The sequence below is a fragment of the Scyliorhinus canicula genome, chromosome 15 (genome assembly GCF_902713615.1).
Source record: "Scyliorhinus canicula chromosome 15, sScyCan1.1, whole genome shotgun sequence".
Taxonomy (NCBI): Eukaryota; Metazoa; Chordata; class Chondrichthyes; order Carcharhiniformes; family Scyliorhinidae; genus Scyliorhinus; species Scyliorhinus canicula.
The window spans coordinates 60,449,436-60,465,633 of NC_052160.1; the positions used below are offsets into that span (position 1 = coordinate 60,449,436).

At 46.3% G+C, this 16,198-nt stretch overlaps 1 protein-coding gene across 11 annotated transcripts in view; it reads right to left on the reverse strand.

Moving 5' to 3' along the window:
* The window catches only part of tnrc18 (trinucleotide repeat containing 18), a 194,729-nt gene that overhangs the window by 124,172 nt on the left and 54,359 nt on the right, over positions 1-16,198 (reverse strand). For 10 of the 11 annotated variants that reach the window (XM_038819344.1, XM_038819339.1, XM_038819334.1 and 7 more), the window contains exon 3: positions 6,980-7,156. The exons of the other annotated variant lie outside the window; for it this stretch is intronic. In XM_038819344.1, coding sequence (XP_038675272.1) covers positions 6,980-7,156 — 177 coding nt within the window. The remainder of the gene's footprint in view (positions 1-6,979; positions 7,157-16,198) is intronic. 11 annotated transcript variants of the gene reach the window in all.

The window sequence follows — 16,198 nt, forward strand, 5'->3', positions numbered from 1 at the left end:
AACAAGGTTGCCTGGTAACTATCCGATGACTCCGATTAGTGAATGTCAGATGACGCAGAATCGAGCACGGTTGAGCTAACACCATGGCCATTCTGATTCATTGTCTCTACTGCCAACTCGGGCAAGTTGTTCAGTGACTGAAGCTGATGATGACATTATTTTTTTTTAAATGTTTTAATAAATTTAGAATATCCAATTCATTTCTTTCCAATTAAGGGGCAATTTAGTATTTTTTTTTAATAAATTTAGATTACCCAATTATTTTTTCCAATTAAGGGGCAATTTAGCGTGGCCAATCCACCTACTCTGCACATTTTTGGGTTGTGGGGGCGAAACCCACGCAGACACGGGGAGAATGTGCAAACTCCACACGGACAGTGACCCAGAGCCGGGATCGAACCTGGGACCTCAGCGCCGTGAGGCGGTTGTGCTAACCACTAGGCCACCGTGCTGCCCTTGGGGGGGCAATTTAGTATGGCCAATCCACCTAACCTGCACATCTTTTTGGGTTGTGGGGGCGAAATGCACGCAAACACGGGGAGAATGTGCAAACACCACACAGACAGTGACCCAGAGCTGGGATCGAACCTGGGATCTCGGCGCTGTGAGGCTGCAGTGCTAACCCACTGCACCACCGTGCTGCCCTGCTGATGATGAAAAATGGCATGAGCTTTTAAGAAAGGAGCAAGAGGAATGGAGGGTAAAAGAGCTGTTATCCTTACAACTTTCCATCAGAGTTTTGCAGCAAGGCATTCTGGAAAATTCCTGACGAGTACCAGTGTGTTCCTCAGATAGTTTCCCATCATGACAGGCAGTTTTTAATGTATCTACAGTAATAAATTAGTATCCCAGTGATTGAACCCCCCACTTGATCTACTCAACTTGGTTTTCAGCCAAGGCATAGGTTGATTGCCAAGCTAATGGAAAGTAAAAATCTAAACTCCGATTTTAGGATTGTTCACTTGGCACACTCCTGTCTCTGGTGCCCCGTAAAATAGGCCACTGATCGCCAAAGGCAACTGCATGCATCACTACAACTGACTCAGCGGAAATAAGTCAAAGTGCTTTGATTTCTGAAAATGCTAATTGTCCGATTGTGTAACTGAGCGCAGCCCTAGTTTAGTTCAGCAATGCTGAGCCTATCAAATACTCTTGAGAAGTATAAATCGGAGTTTCAAAGTCAATGGAGCTCGAATTACTCATACTTATAATTAAGCAACCACCTCCTAAATCTAAAAATCTGTGGTGTAAACCATAATTTGTTTTGTAATGTTATTAAGAGTAATTCACCAAAGATCAGGATGAGTGGGTATCACTAACAATATCAGAAACCATCACTCACCACAAGTCCCTCTCTGATTACTGGTGGAACGGAGACTACTGCGGCTCAAGTGCAGTCCTGCAACTTAACTGTGCAGGAGTGAAGGGGTTAATTCCATTTTTAGTCTGCTTCACAGGTGGATGGAACAGGGAAATAGGATTTGTCACAATAACTGCATGAGTCATTGCTGAAGAACAGAAAGCTTTGCCTGAATTGACTCTGTTTCACCGTTTGCCAACCACACCTAGTTTTTTATTTATTTTCAATGGCGAAGTAAACTCAACAAAGCAGGGAAAGGCTGGGTTAAGCTTAAGCAGATGACATCAACACTGTGAAAACAAGATCTTTTTAATTAATTAGGATGGTTTTGATCACCCTTCAGTAACCCAATCTCAGCTCTTTCTCACTCTATTCTACCCAATCAGCTGACAGACTGGACTCACATTCACATTTTGTAAATCTAAAACTAACCAAATTTTATACCTGTGCTGTGATTTAGAGAAAATCTTCCATTGAATGTACTTCACAGAAGCAGGCCATTCCGCCCAATACGTGTGTTTATGGTCTGCACAAGTCTCCTCACATCCCTCTTCCTTTCACCCTATCATCCTAACTTGGAAATACATCGCCGTTCCTTCACTGTTGCTGGGTCAAAATCCTGGAACTCCCTCCCTAACAGTACTGTGGGTGTACTTCCACGACATGGACTGCCGTGATTCAAGAAGGCAGCTCACCACCACCTACTCAAGGGCAACCAAGGATTGGCAATAAATGCTGGCCCAGACAGTGACCCACACGTCCCACAAATGAATTTTTAAAAAGAAAAGTTTTCTACTCCCTTCTCCTTGGTGAATTTAACAAGCTCTCCTTAAATGTATTTGTTATTTGTCTCAACTAGAATCATAGCATCCCTACAGTGCAGAAGGAGGCCATTCAGCACTGGCCCTTCTGAATAAGCACCCTACCTAGAGACACCCCCGACCCTATCCCCGTAACCTACCTAACCTGCACTCCTTTGGACATGAAAGGGCAATTTAGCATGGCAAATCCATTTAACCGGCACATCTTTAGACTGTGGGAGGAAACTAGAGCACCTGGAGGAAACCCACGCAGATACGAGATGAACATGCAAACTCCACATTGTCACCCAAGACCGGAATTGAACACTCGTCCGTGGCACTGTGAGGCAGGAGTGCTAACCACTGTGCCGCTTTGCCGGCAACTATTCCATAAGGTAGCAGCTCCACATTCTAACCACTCTTTGGATAAAGAAGTTGCTCCTGAGTCTTTTACTGGATTTATGAGTGATTCTTTTAATCATGGCCCCTATTATTCGATTCCCCACAATTGGAAACCTCTTCTCCATGCCTATTAGTTTATTAGACCAGAGTTTGGGATTTCTGCGGAGCAGCTCTATGTCACTGACTGACAAGGCACAGATCAGGAGTGTGATAGGACAGACTTAATTTGCCTGGACAAGTGCAGTTCAAACAACACTCAAGGTGTTGAGCACCATTCAGGGGCCAGGTCATCCGGTCCTACCGAAAGTCAATGGAATTTTTTCGGGGCCGCCAAATCTCCTGCAGCGAGTCCTGCTATGAGTGGATTGGTAAATCCAGCTCTGGACAAAGCAGTGCGTTTGATCAGCACCTCATCCACTGGCTTAAACATCCACTCCCGCCACCATTGGTGTACCCTTAGCTTGAGTGTGTGCAATCTACTGGGTCAACTTGCCACGGATCCATTGGCAAAAATCTTCTAAATGCACAATCTTCACTACCTCGAAGGACATCAACTGGTGAGTTTTTAGGATTGAAGGCAGAGCCGTTGAACCTGAATGTAAAGACAAAGTTTTTCTGTGGGATACTCCGCCTCGCTGGCAGCGCACTCACACCCAGGATTCCCTGATGGTGTGGGCGTGGCCACAATGGGAAACCCATTGGCCTGCTGCCAAGGTGGAGGATGCCGCTGCTGGCGGGGGCATGCCGCACCAGAGAACGTGTCTGGTGGGTGGAGAACCCCGCCCACGGTCTTTAGCCACCTCGGGTGAGGGGGAACAGCAGGTGGAACACAGGCCTTCTTTAGGGTTGCTGCTGAGCCTGACACCTCACTTCAGTGATGTCCACGTGTGAACGGTATAGAAGAGGCAGCAACCGGTGTCAGATAATATGCATGGGGCCTTCTGTGACTGGCTGGAGATAGTAGGCAAGATTCTCTGGCCTCCTCACTGCGTGTTTCTCGGCAGCGGGAGGCGGCACACCGTTGGCTGGAGGCAGGATTTTCCGGTCTGGCCAAAGTCAATGGGATTTCCCATTCAATGCCCCCCACACCGCCGGGCAGCAGGGGTGCGTCGTCTACGGGATTGGAAGGTTCCGCCGGCATGCATAGCCAGAAGATCTCGCCCAGTGTGTCTGGTCAACTTCGATAATACTACAAAGATTCTGATATACGGTTTTTCCTTTTGTTTTGTTGAAAAGCTTTATAGCAGTTGTGTGCCCTCTAGATCCGTTTTCCTGTTGACACTTGTCCCAGTCTTCCTCTTATTAGCATCTCAAAAGGCACAAAAGCTTAAAGTAGGGAACCAGTGACAGACTTGGGAGTTTTCATCCAGGGTGAAGGTCTGGATCAGACAGGGATGAACCACAGGGACAGGCCGAAAGGGAAAAGCTTCAGTCAGCTGTCCAGCTTCTGCTTGTGGAGTTGAGTTTCTAATGCAGGCCGCCGTAAATTTGCTGCAACCCGAATTTCTGAAGAGCACGGAACTGGCAAAATGACTGTGGTCAGCTGAGCTGATTGGTTGTCACTAAACACTTTTGCCGCAATAAACTTCTAGTTACAACAACTTGCATTTCTGCAGTGCCTTTACTGTAGAGAAACATTGCAAAGCTCTCCAGGGGAACGTAATGGGACAAAGAAAACTGGTGGCAAAGGTAACGCACAGGTACAAGAGAACAATCAACTTGGGGAAATGCAACGTGTCATCACTGTGACAGGATTTTATGTTGGTACACACCTTTTGAAAAATGCACAGATGTATCATCAGGAGGGTGCATACAATTTGGTACATTTTAGAACACCACAATAATTTAGTGACTCACACACTGGTTACGTCACTCAGTGCTCAAATCCTCCTCCGCTACATTACAATTTTAGATTGCTTCACCAGTGTAATAGTACGCTACGGTGAACTGTAACAATGTTGCTGGAGGTTGGAAGCATGGGAATATGTATCTTTGGTAAGCCGTGTGTAATAACTCAGAGGAAAACTGTCATAAATGAAGATGGATCTATTTACATATTTACAATAGTCTGCACACTGCAGCATCTTATTCCCAGTGCAATCCTAGCTGGGAGGACTTGTTGAACTGGGCCATGAGTTGGGCCTGCTTTTATACCTTGCTCATAACTACCCCAGGTGGTCGGCCTCCGCTCCCTATCTGGGGAGCCATACTCCATGAGTTCGTGGGGAGATCAATGGCTGTTTCCCCGTGGTCCTCGTGGGGGTTATGACACCATGGCCTGCCGTTGGCAGTAATGACAGGGTCGCCAACTCTGGCTGGAGGTATCACCACCTGACTTTTTGTCTGCAACCACCCCACCCAGTAGACCAGGTCAACTCCAATATTTTAAAGTAAAAAACCAAAGTGCTCAAAGGAAATGCAAAAAAACCACATTTTTAATTTGATGTGGCTATGATCATTCTCGTGGGTTTCTCATCGTAGTGACTAGACTAAGCTTGAACTCTTGGAAACTCTCGGACAATCCTAGTGGGGTTGGCAACCCTTAGTAATGAGTGTGACAGTAAAGGCAACATGAGATGACAGGTGAGCTCACTGTACTGGAGACTGGCTGAGGAGCAAAAAATAATATTGAAAAGGGGAGCTGAGCTGCGATGATACTGACTGATTTCAATTTAGAACTAGTCACCTTCGCTTGGATGTGGGTGAGGGAAGAGCGGTGCCGCAAAATGCGCAATCCGAATTCAGTGGCAGAAGGATTTTCTTCAGATTGAACTAAAAACAGAAAATACTGGACAATCTCAGCAGGTCTGACAGCATCTATGGAGAGAGAAGGGAGCTCTGGATACCACTTTATCAGCTTTCACTAAGAATCATCCAGACTCAAAATGTCAGCTCCCTTCTCTCTCCACAGATGCTGTCAGACCTGCTGAGAATGTCCAGTATTTTCTTTTTTTGTTTCAGATTCCAGGGTGCTCAGTAATATGCTTTTATTTTCTTCAGATTGGTTGGGAAAACGCAGAAAAACAATTCATCCCATCTTCTGCCTCCTTTTTGATTCTGATCCCTGCCAGTTTCTCTGATGCAGCCTCTCGTAGAATTTACAGTGCGGAAGGAGGCCATTTGGCCCATCGGGTCTGCACCGTCTCTTGGAAAGAGCACCCCACTTAAGCCCACCCTATCGCTGTAACCCAGTAACCCCACATAACCTTTTTGGAAACGAAGGGCAATTTATCATGGCCAATCCACCTAACCTGCACATCTTTGGACTGTGGGAGGGAACCAGAGCACCCGGTCCATGCAGACACGGGGAGACTCGTGCAGACTCCACACAGACAGTGACCCAAGCTAGGAATCGAACCTGGGACTCTGGAGCTGTGAAGCATCTGTGCTAACCACTGTGCTACCGTGCTGCCCTTTGTATTCTTTTACCTCCATCATAGAATTTTAGTGCACTGAAAGAGACCATTTGCTCCAACCTACTTGTGCAGACCCTTTGAAAGAGCTTTCCGATTTTCTCCACAGCACCCTACCACGCCCCCCCCCCCCGCCCCACCCCCACTGTTTTAACCACATTGCCCTTTTTTTGCTTTTCCAGTTTTTATGAAAGATACCATTGAATCTGCTCTCTTCTCCGGCAGCTCCTTGGGATGGAGGATTTGTTTCCACTCTAGTTCATTGGGTCTGAGGATGGCCATCCACGCTTCAGGCAGTGCATTCCAGACCGAAACAAAAATGGTGCGTAAATCACTTCACCTCTGCAGACTCACCCCACCCCAAACCCTTTCCCAATGACCTTAGATTGAATCCTGCCACCCCCCCCCCCCCCCCCCCCCCACCACCACCACGATTACTGGCGAACACAATTCCTCCCTATTTCCTCAGTCGAAAACCCTTGATCGTTTTGAGCACCAAGGAGGACGATCCCAGCTTCCCCAATCTCCCCAAGTGGCACCAACATTAAAAACAAGAAAGTGAGGATATGAGCATGGACACTTAACAGACTGGAACGAAAAGTGACAGTTTAGAAGAATAGAAAAAAATTACAATTTGCGGCACAATTCGTTACAAACAGCAGAGCAAGCAAACACACAAGCTGCACCCTGTCAGCTGATAGGATTGACGTCACTCTATTTGCTGGGGCGATTGGGTAACAGGAGGTGACAGTGCGTGCGTGAATAAACAAAGTCACAACTGCCCAGGGCCTGTCCAGAGATGACCAGCTCCAGATGAATTATGTGGGAGAGTTTACGACCAGGTCGCGTTCTGTTTTCCAGCTCATTCCAGCAAAAGCTTTGCAACACATGTATCTGCTGATTCCTAAGCCTGTTGTTAATCCTAGCTGCCAGCAGGCTTAGCATTGGCTGTAAAACCAAGAAGTGAGTGCAGTTGAGAGTTGTTTTATTTTTGTTGTTATTACCTTCAGGAGGGTATGCAACCCAGAGCTGCGCCATCTGGATATTTGTGGGGTTGGGTCCACGGAAGGAAGGGTCAGAGGGCAAAGGAGCAGGGGTTCCAGGAGGTGCGGTCGAGGTCCCTAGACCACTGGCGACGAAACCCCCAAGAAAAGGAGTTGAGCCACCCGAGCAGGCATCACCTGATTTGGGGAAAGGGAGGGGGAAGGGGGTGAGAGACAGTACAGTCAGGATCTGCTAGATCATTGTCCACAGTATTAACCACTCTACAATGCACACAAAGAAATCCCTACTTACACTCAGTTCAATTCAAAACACAGCAAAAACAGGCAGTATAACATTTACTCTTACTGTACATTATTTTGAATTAAACCCCCCGCCTTTGCAATGTCTTTTCAAAACCACCTTCTGAACAAATGGATTGAAATGGGGCGGAACTTAAAAACAGTGCCAGTTCCCATGCCAGTCTGTAGAACTAATAGCTATGGTGTACTTTGCAGTCTGTGCTTGATAGTGTTAATTCCAAGTGTATGTTCAGAAGCATTGACACAATCACAAGGCTGGGGAGATCAGGGACTGTCCCAAATATTCTAATCGCCAGTGCAAGTTCTGAGAACCCTACCACATTAATGGGCTATATTCATTGTAAATCATATCTTTAAAAACAACATCAAGAGTGACTGCAATCTATTTCCCAAACAGAAACGGTTTAGAAAACACACAGTGTGTCAAATAAGCAGCAATAAGCCATAGAATCCATAGACTCCCTAGAAGGAGGCCATTTGGCCCATCAAGTCTGCACTGACCCTTCAAAAAAGCACCCGACCTAGATACACTCTCCCATCCTATCCCCGTAACCCCATCTTTGGACACAAACGGTCAATTTAGCAAGGTGGACCCATGTAACCTGCATATTCTTGGGAGGAAACTGGAGCACCGGAGGAAGCCCACGCAGACACGGGGAGAATGCAGTCAGTCACCCAAGGCTGGAACTGAATCCGGTCCCTGCCGCTGTGAGGCAGCAGTATTAATTACCGTGCCACCATATATTTATTATACATATTTATTAAACTGTAATTTTTTCTTCCTCTCCTGTTCCATCTAATTTCTGGGCATAAACAAGATAAGTGCTTTCACTTCATAACTAGCCTTAATTGCACAGTAATCAGAGGTACTGGCTACCAGTGATAGAATAAGTCACAAATCCCTTCTTTATGAGCTTGGATTCTGGGGCATTTACTGGGGCTTCAGGGAATTTGGGCTCTGCAATTCTGTCCCTTTTTTCCAGTCAAAGCTACAAACTAGTGGCGTTCCCAGATTGACATTTAACAAAGCATTAAAAAGAGGCAGATTTGAAGAGGTAAAGAGAGGCCACAGCAGCAACAGGGCAAAGTTAGATGCTGAAGTATTGCAAAGCATAACGCCTTGAGTCCATTTGAGCCAGGAGAACTGAAATATAAGCTTATCCAGTTACATTGCAGTAACACGCAGGATACTGTGGCTAAACCCTCACTGATCAGTTGGAAAGACAAAATGTACAGTGAGCTTATCTGATATAAATGGGCCACACACATGTACAACAAGCCTGAGTTCAGTGGTAGTGTCCTTGATTCTGATCAGACGGTTTTGGTTCAAGCCCCACCCAAGGTCCTGAGCACAAAATCTAGTAACACAGGAAAGCAGGTTATAGTGCAAATGTTAGCTCCTCAGAAATAAAACGGTGCACACAATGTCCTGTGAGAGCCGAAGGTCATGACTGCACAGCAAAAATTCATACAAAGACAATATTAAAATCAACAGTACAAAATGTTTTATTCATAAACCGGGACTTTCTTAAATGCTGCCACTTTCACTCCTGGGTTCTACATCAATGGAAGCAGATCAGCCATGACTGTATTGAATGGCGGAGCAGGCTTGAGGGGCTGAGTGGCCTACTCCTGTTCCTAATCCCTATGTTCACCTGGATGAATTTGCCACAAAACTCTCAAGGCAGGGTCAAGCTGTGCATGCCTGGGCAGCACGATGGCACAGTGGTTGGCACTGCTGCCTCATGACGCTGAGGACCTGGGTTCAATCCCGGCCCCGAGTCACTGTCCGTGTAGAGTTAGCATATTCTCCTGTGTCTGTGTGGGTGTCACGCCCACAACCCAAAGACGTGTGGGGTAGGTGGATTGGCCATGCTAAATTGCCCCTTAATCTAAAAAAAAATTAAGTTGTGCATGCATCATGGTTCCTGAAGAGAAGCTCAAGGCAACTTGCAAACCTTCTTTTATAACTCAAAATATCAAAGCTGAATTGCACATGACCATGCACTGTCCCATTGACAGAGGTGCATTCAGTAGAAGATTAAATTTACACTGTGTTGGTCACATGCTGTTGGATTGAATGGACAAATTGGTTTTCTGCTTTTAAGTATTATAACTTTGCTACTACCATTCAGGATTTCAGCAGCAGATGTGCTGATGCAAGGAACAGGATCGGGCGATATTACAGAACTGAAAATTGGCTCTTTAACATAAGGAGCCTTATGTTGCAATTATGGGGAGATTCTGACACCCTCTCCCTTCCTTTTCAACAGTGATCAGTTGTACATCACATGAACACGGCAATCCACAAAACTGACAATTGGGCTTGTTTCACATCTAATAATTCTCAGAATAGTAATCTCAGCTTCTCTCACTGGCTCAGATAGTAAATTCCGCAAATGAGCTGTGGAAACTGTACTGTATAAACCAGGAGACTCCAAGCCCTGCCTGTGCAGCATGAGGGGACCCCAGCCTCAGGAGGGTCATATAGTGAGACCATTATTCCCGGACAGATTGGAGATAGTTGAGTAATTCCTGTCAATCATGCTTGGAGATCACACTGCTATAAATGACTGGGATTGATTTTGCTCACACAATTTATATTATGGAATTATCAGTGTTCTCCTAATTTTTGTTGTGTGACCTGATCATTTGAATGTGCAGTGCAGTACTGTGACTTTTCTTTTGTAAAGCCAGTCACGTGGGGTGTCTTAAAGGAGACAACGTGTGAGCACCTTGTACGGTACCTTCTGGATTGCTGCCCTGATGCATGTGTGCTCAGCTAATGAGGAACATTGGTAACTGTCCTCTATCCTTCTGTATTCTGCTGGGGAAACCACTGTACTTTTATCGGGAGATGATGCGATAGTTTTAGTCATGAGTTCTGTTTACTAGAGTTCACAGAGACTCTTTTTAATTAGACACTGTAGACTATTGCTTTGGGGTATCATTTAAGTAGTCTCTGTTTGCTGATAAAATAGACTCTGTTGGCTGTAAGACAAACTATTTGTTTTGTATGTTCCATGATGAAGGCCCGCCCTAACGCATTGGTTTCTGCGGAAAAACGTGGCTGAAGTTCTCACTCCAAATTCCAATCTTGTGGCTGCTACACCATAAAGAGTGTGATGGATCCTGCAGCTGCAAAACCAGTCTGCGCTTACTGTTTAGGCTCATGTTTGCAGAAAGGCCGTACCGCAGAGCTCTACTCCAGTGTGAGATGGAAGGGGTCTTTTTTAAATTTAAAGTACCCAATACATTTTCTTTTCAAATTCGGGGGCAATTTAGCGTGGCCAATCCACCTACCTTGCACATCTTGGGTTGTGGGGGTGAGACCCACGCAGACACAGGAGAATGTACAAACTCCACACAGACAATGACCAGGGTCGCGACTGAACCCAGGTCCTTGGCGCCGTGAGGCAGCACTGCTAACCACTGCCCCACGTGTCACCCTGGAAGGGTTTTTTCTAGGGGTGGGCAAAGCAGAACAAGAGCAAAAGGAACAAAATAGCAAGTATCTCAATTGCTATATTCAACCTGCATGGGATGGGGGACATATTCACACATAATAATACAAATTGTGTCTGTCACAATTAGCTTCTGCCTCACCCAGTTTTCCATGATCAATATTTATCCCCTAACCAACATCAATAGAATAGAGCAGATTGTCTGGTCATTATCATATTGCTGCTGGTGTGATTTCACTGACTGCAAACTGGCTGCCACATTTCTTACATTACAACAATCACTACACTTCAAAAAGCATTTTCATGGTTGTGAAACACTTTGGGACATTCTGAAACTGGGGAAGCTGCTATATAAATGGTGCTATATAAATGCAAATCCACCTTCATTTGATTTCAGTAGGCAACCATCAATCCAAGAGCCTTTTTCTTTCAACAAGAAAAATTCACAGCCTTTGCGTGCTCTAAGCAAATATTTATCGGCGTTTAAGTCACAATTGTCTGCCGTTGTTTAATTAGATCTGGTTATCAGAGTTAAATATTAGGCCAGTGCGACTGTGCTTGTTTACGAAAGGAGACCTGCTAGGTAATGTACAGAATGCAGCAAGATATATTCAGAATTCATTTGATGCTAACTAGGCAGCTGCATGGAACTCAGAGGCAATTTGTTTGAACTACCACAAAGGTTTACAATGGAAGTGGTTTGAGTTTAAAAAGCACTGAGGACAGAACAAGAAATGCTGACAATATACAAAAGTGAGGTGCCAAATGTAAACTTCATGTTTTCCCGTCCAGCTGCTGCATTCTATTAAAAAGCCTTGCTATTAAAAAGTGACATAATTTTATATATGTTTGCCTCCATTCGTAATAAACTATGTGAATTCCATTGTTAACACTTGCTGGCTCCTCCAATCTTAGCAAGATTGTGGAGGTTGAGAACTGTTAACATCATTTGTATTCTCAAGGTAAGCTTGTGGTGGGGGGTGGGGGTTGGGGGGGGGGGGGGAGGAGGAGGAGTGACCTTTCACAGTTGATTTTGTTGAACAAAAAACCCAACTGGTTCACAAATGTCCTTTCAGGAGGGAAGCCTCCATTTCTTCACTGATCTGGCAGAAATGTGACTGCAGTCCCACTTGCCTTCTGAGGTGGCTTGGCAAGTCAAACCTCAGACAACTAAAACTGGCCAACAAACGCTATCTTTGCCAACAATCTCCACATCCCAAGAATGATTTTGAATAAGAAAATTTGCTGTGCTGAAAATCTCGACCAAGCACCACAGTTTCCGCTTAAAATGTAACGGTCATGTCTGTCCTCAATCCAACACCACACCTACCCTCAAAGCAGCTGATTTGATACATTCAGGCCCATCTGCCCTTCAAAGTAGTAGCTACTTAGAGTTCTCGTACTGCATTCCAGCACACAATTAGAGGGCAGAAATGAGAACAGCGCTTTAATTTGTTTGAAGGAGCGATACCTTGTTCGAGAGCTGGCTCATTGCGGGTTAGCCCAGGATTAAAAAGCAGTGTCACAGGTGGAAAGCAGTAATAGTCGCCAGAGATGAACCAAGCAGAAATAGAAGTGTCACACAGTCTCTGAACTGCTTCTTTCACACCCGGCTTAACTCAAAAAGTTCCATACATGTAATTCTCCACCAAAAATGGGCTTAAGAGTAAACCCCGTTGCTTTCCCAACCCTCATGCTCCAAAGATGTGCAGATTAGGTGGATTGGCCATGCTAAATTGCCCTTACTGTCCACAACGGTTAGGAGGGGTTATTGGGTTACAGGGATAGGGTGGGAGTGAGGGCTTAAGTGGGTCGGTGGAGACTCGATGGGCCGAATGGCCTCCTTCTGCACTGTATGTTCTATGCTCAAACAACAAATATCACTGAGATATGACAAGGAGTTTATGACAAAGGGTTATCCAGACTCGAAACGTTAGCTGCCTTCTCCCTCCTCAGATGCTGTCAGACCTGCTGAGATTTTCCAGTATTTTCTGTTCTTCTTTCAGATTCCAGTATCCGCAGTAATTTGCTTTTATATTAATAAATATCACTTACTAGCTGCCTCTAACATGGTGAGTCCATCAGTACCAACTGCTCAAGAGCAAAAATAGCAATTTTAAAAAATCACATATTTTTGTGTAAAGGTTTCCCTCAGGAGAGAGATCTTTTGGCGAAACCGATAGTTGTCTGCTTGCAAATATCTCAGCGATATTCTGCAGAGCATTCTAAGAACAATAGGATATCAAAGGAATCCATTTCCCTCTGGGACTGAACTGGTTAACATGCTGAAATGGCTGATGTTTGGGTTGGTTTTAGAATGAGAAAGAGGGCAGATTAACAGCTGGCTAAAATATATCTCTCCCTCAATTTATCCTAACAGTCTTGTTGTTTACATATGCCTTCAAAAAGGAACTGCACTGGAATCTGGCTGGGGCAGAGATCATGGGTGGAACTTTCACAATGTTTGTTAAGATTGTCAGGCTCTGACTGAAACCCGGTGTGTATCTTTCCAGGTGCAATGCTGAGTTTTTAGACCATTCGTGAGCCATGCTGACAAATAAAATCGGAGAAGCGATTTATGTCGTCAGTCTAGTGGGTAGGGCCAGATAGAACTGACAAGGCCGGCTCCATAGAGATCAGCACGCCATCTTTAAAGGGAGCCCTCACTCATAGAACATACAGTGCAGAAAGAGGCCATTCGGCCCATCGGTCTGCACCGACCCACTTAAGCCCTCACTTCCACCCTATCCCCGTAACCCCTCCTAACCGTTTTGGACACTGAGAACAATTTATCATGGCCAATCCACCTAACCTACACGTCTTTGGCCTGTGGGAGCAAACCGGAGCACCCGGAGGAAACCCACGCAGACAAGGGGAGAACGTGCAGACTCCTCACAGACAGTGACCCAGCAGGGAATCGAACCTGGGACCCTGGTGCTGTGAAGCCACAGTGCTATCCACTTGTGTTACCTGCTGCATTCTGCAGTTAAACTCCACACAGCACCCCCTGTTGCCCCCCCCCCCCACCCCACCCTCGACCACCATAAAGGTATTGGGGTCTCTCACCCCCAACAGCACGATTATTGGTGGCTCCCCACCACACAATTATTGGGGACCCCCCAGCATGGCAATCAACCCCCCAAAACAGCAGTTATTGGTGGCTCTCCCCCAATTCAAGTTTTCCCCTGTTTCCATTCTCTTTTGTTTTTATACATTTAGCTTACCCAATTAATTTTTTCCAATTAAGGGGCAATTTAGCATGGCCCATCCACCTACCCTGCACATCTTTGGGTTGTGGGGGTAAAACCTACGCAAACACGGGCAGAATGTGTAACCTCCACACGGACAGTGACCCAGAGCCGGGATCGAACCTGGGACCTCAGTGCCTTGAGGAAGCAGTGCTAACCACTGTGCCACCATGCTGCCCTCTGTTTCCATTCTCTTGCGAGATTTTATGTATGCATTGCTGTTTTCACTGACAGCGGATGCAAAAGCACCCCCCCCCCCCCCCTCCATATCTCATGAAAGTCAAGTAATTCAATGCAAATCTACATGGTTAATGTAGACTCCAAACTGGGTCATTGTACCCCTCGCTTCTGACCTTGAATTTATTTTTCTGCCTTTCACCACAAAACAATGTGACTGTGTAGGCAGGTTGTCATGGGGGTGTAGAGTAGACAGTATCTGGTGAATGAGACTCCAGGTATCACGAGTGCGGGGAAAGCACCACAGGAACCTTTTGAACGTTTCCTTCCTCTCCTCCCCTCTCCTACTTTCCCTTCCCTCTTCTTGAAGATGCTTGTGGTCCATGGTTACTGACTACCTCTCTTGTACAAGTAACCACCTGAAGCCCGACAAGATGTGCTGTATCTGACATCTTAATCAAGCCTGTCTGCACAATTTGTTTACACATGTGACCGTCAGCAGGAGGGTCACTGGATTGCGGGAACCTCGCTGATTTTATTTCCGTCTATAGCCCAGGGTGTGACTGCAAAGTATAACACACTAACTGAGGCTTTTTAATTCCAAATAAACCAGGAATTGAACCCAGGCTCACAAAACCATGGAACTTTGCAGTTTGGCAGGAGGCCATTTGGCCCAACCAGCCTGTGCCAACTCTTCTGAAATAGCTATCCAAATAATCCCACTCCCCATAACCATGCAAATATTTCCTTTTCAAGTATCTACCCAACTCCCTTTTAAAGTTATTATTAAATCTGCGTCCACAATCCTCGTAGGCATTGCTTTCATAGAATTTAAAGTGCAGGAGACCATTCGGCCCATTCAGTCTGCATTGGCCCTTGGAAAGAGCACCCGACCCAAGCCCACGTCTCCAACCTATCGCTGCAACCCAGTAACTCCACCTACCTTTTTGGACACAAAGGGCAATTATCATGGCCAATCCACATACCCTGCACATCTTTGGACTGTGGAAGGCAACCGGTACATCTGGAGGAAACCCACGCAGGCACGGGGAGAACGTGCAGAGTCCTCACAGGCAGTGACCCCAAGAATCGAACCTGGGATTTGGAGCTGTGAAGCAACAGTGCTAACCACTGTGCTACCATGACGCTCACAGATCCTACTAACTTGCTGTGTAAATAAAATCTTCCCATCTCCCTGTTTTATTTTGCCAATTATCTTAAATCGCCATCCTCTGGTAACTACCCATTCCGTGAGTGGAAACAGTTTCTCAGAATTTTTGAACATCTCTAACAAATCTTCCCTTAACCTTTTCTGCTCAAAGTGGAACAATCCCAACTTCCCGTGTCGTAGCATATAGTTGAAGTCCCTCATCACCTGGTGCTATTTTGGTGAATACATTTTGCAATCTATCCAGGACGTCTCCCTTAAACTGTGGTGCACAGCCCCATTGTGCCCATCGCGGATCTGGAGCAACGAGTGAATCGGGCATGAGCTCCAAATTGGGCTCCACACTGGGCGCAAAGCCTTGTGCACGTAACCCGACGCGCTCTGCCTAGCGCGATCTGGATCTGGCCCTCGCTGGGTGACATCCAGATCTGAATATTTAAATGAGCATATCAGCTCATTTAAAAACCCAGACTCCAGATTCACCTGGCGCCCGGAACACACTGGCAGCGCCTGGGAGACCTCGTAAGGGGGCCGTAAATTACTAGTCCACTCAAACGTGGACCAGACGTAATGGCACCTGGGAGGTCTCCCAGGCCATGGAGAACCAGTGGTCGGGGACAGGATATGGTGGCACTCCCCTGGCACATGGACACCTTGGCATTGCCAGCCTGGCACCCTGACAGTGCCACCATGGGAGAACCATCCTGGCATTGCCAGGGTGCCAGGGCACAGCCAGGTGCCAAGCTTGCAGTTCCAGGCTGGCAGTGCCAGGGTGCCCAGTTGGCACTGCCTGGGATCGGGCCGGGGTTGGGGCCTTGCCAGGTAAAAGGGGCTGAGAGAGGGTTGCCGGGGCCGTCCCCAA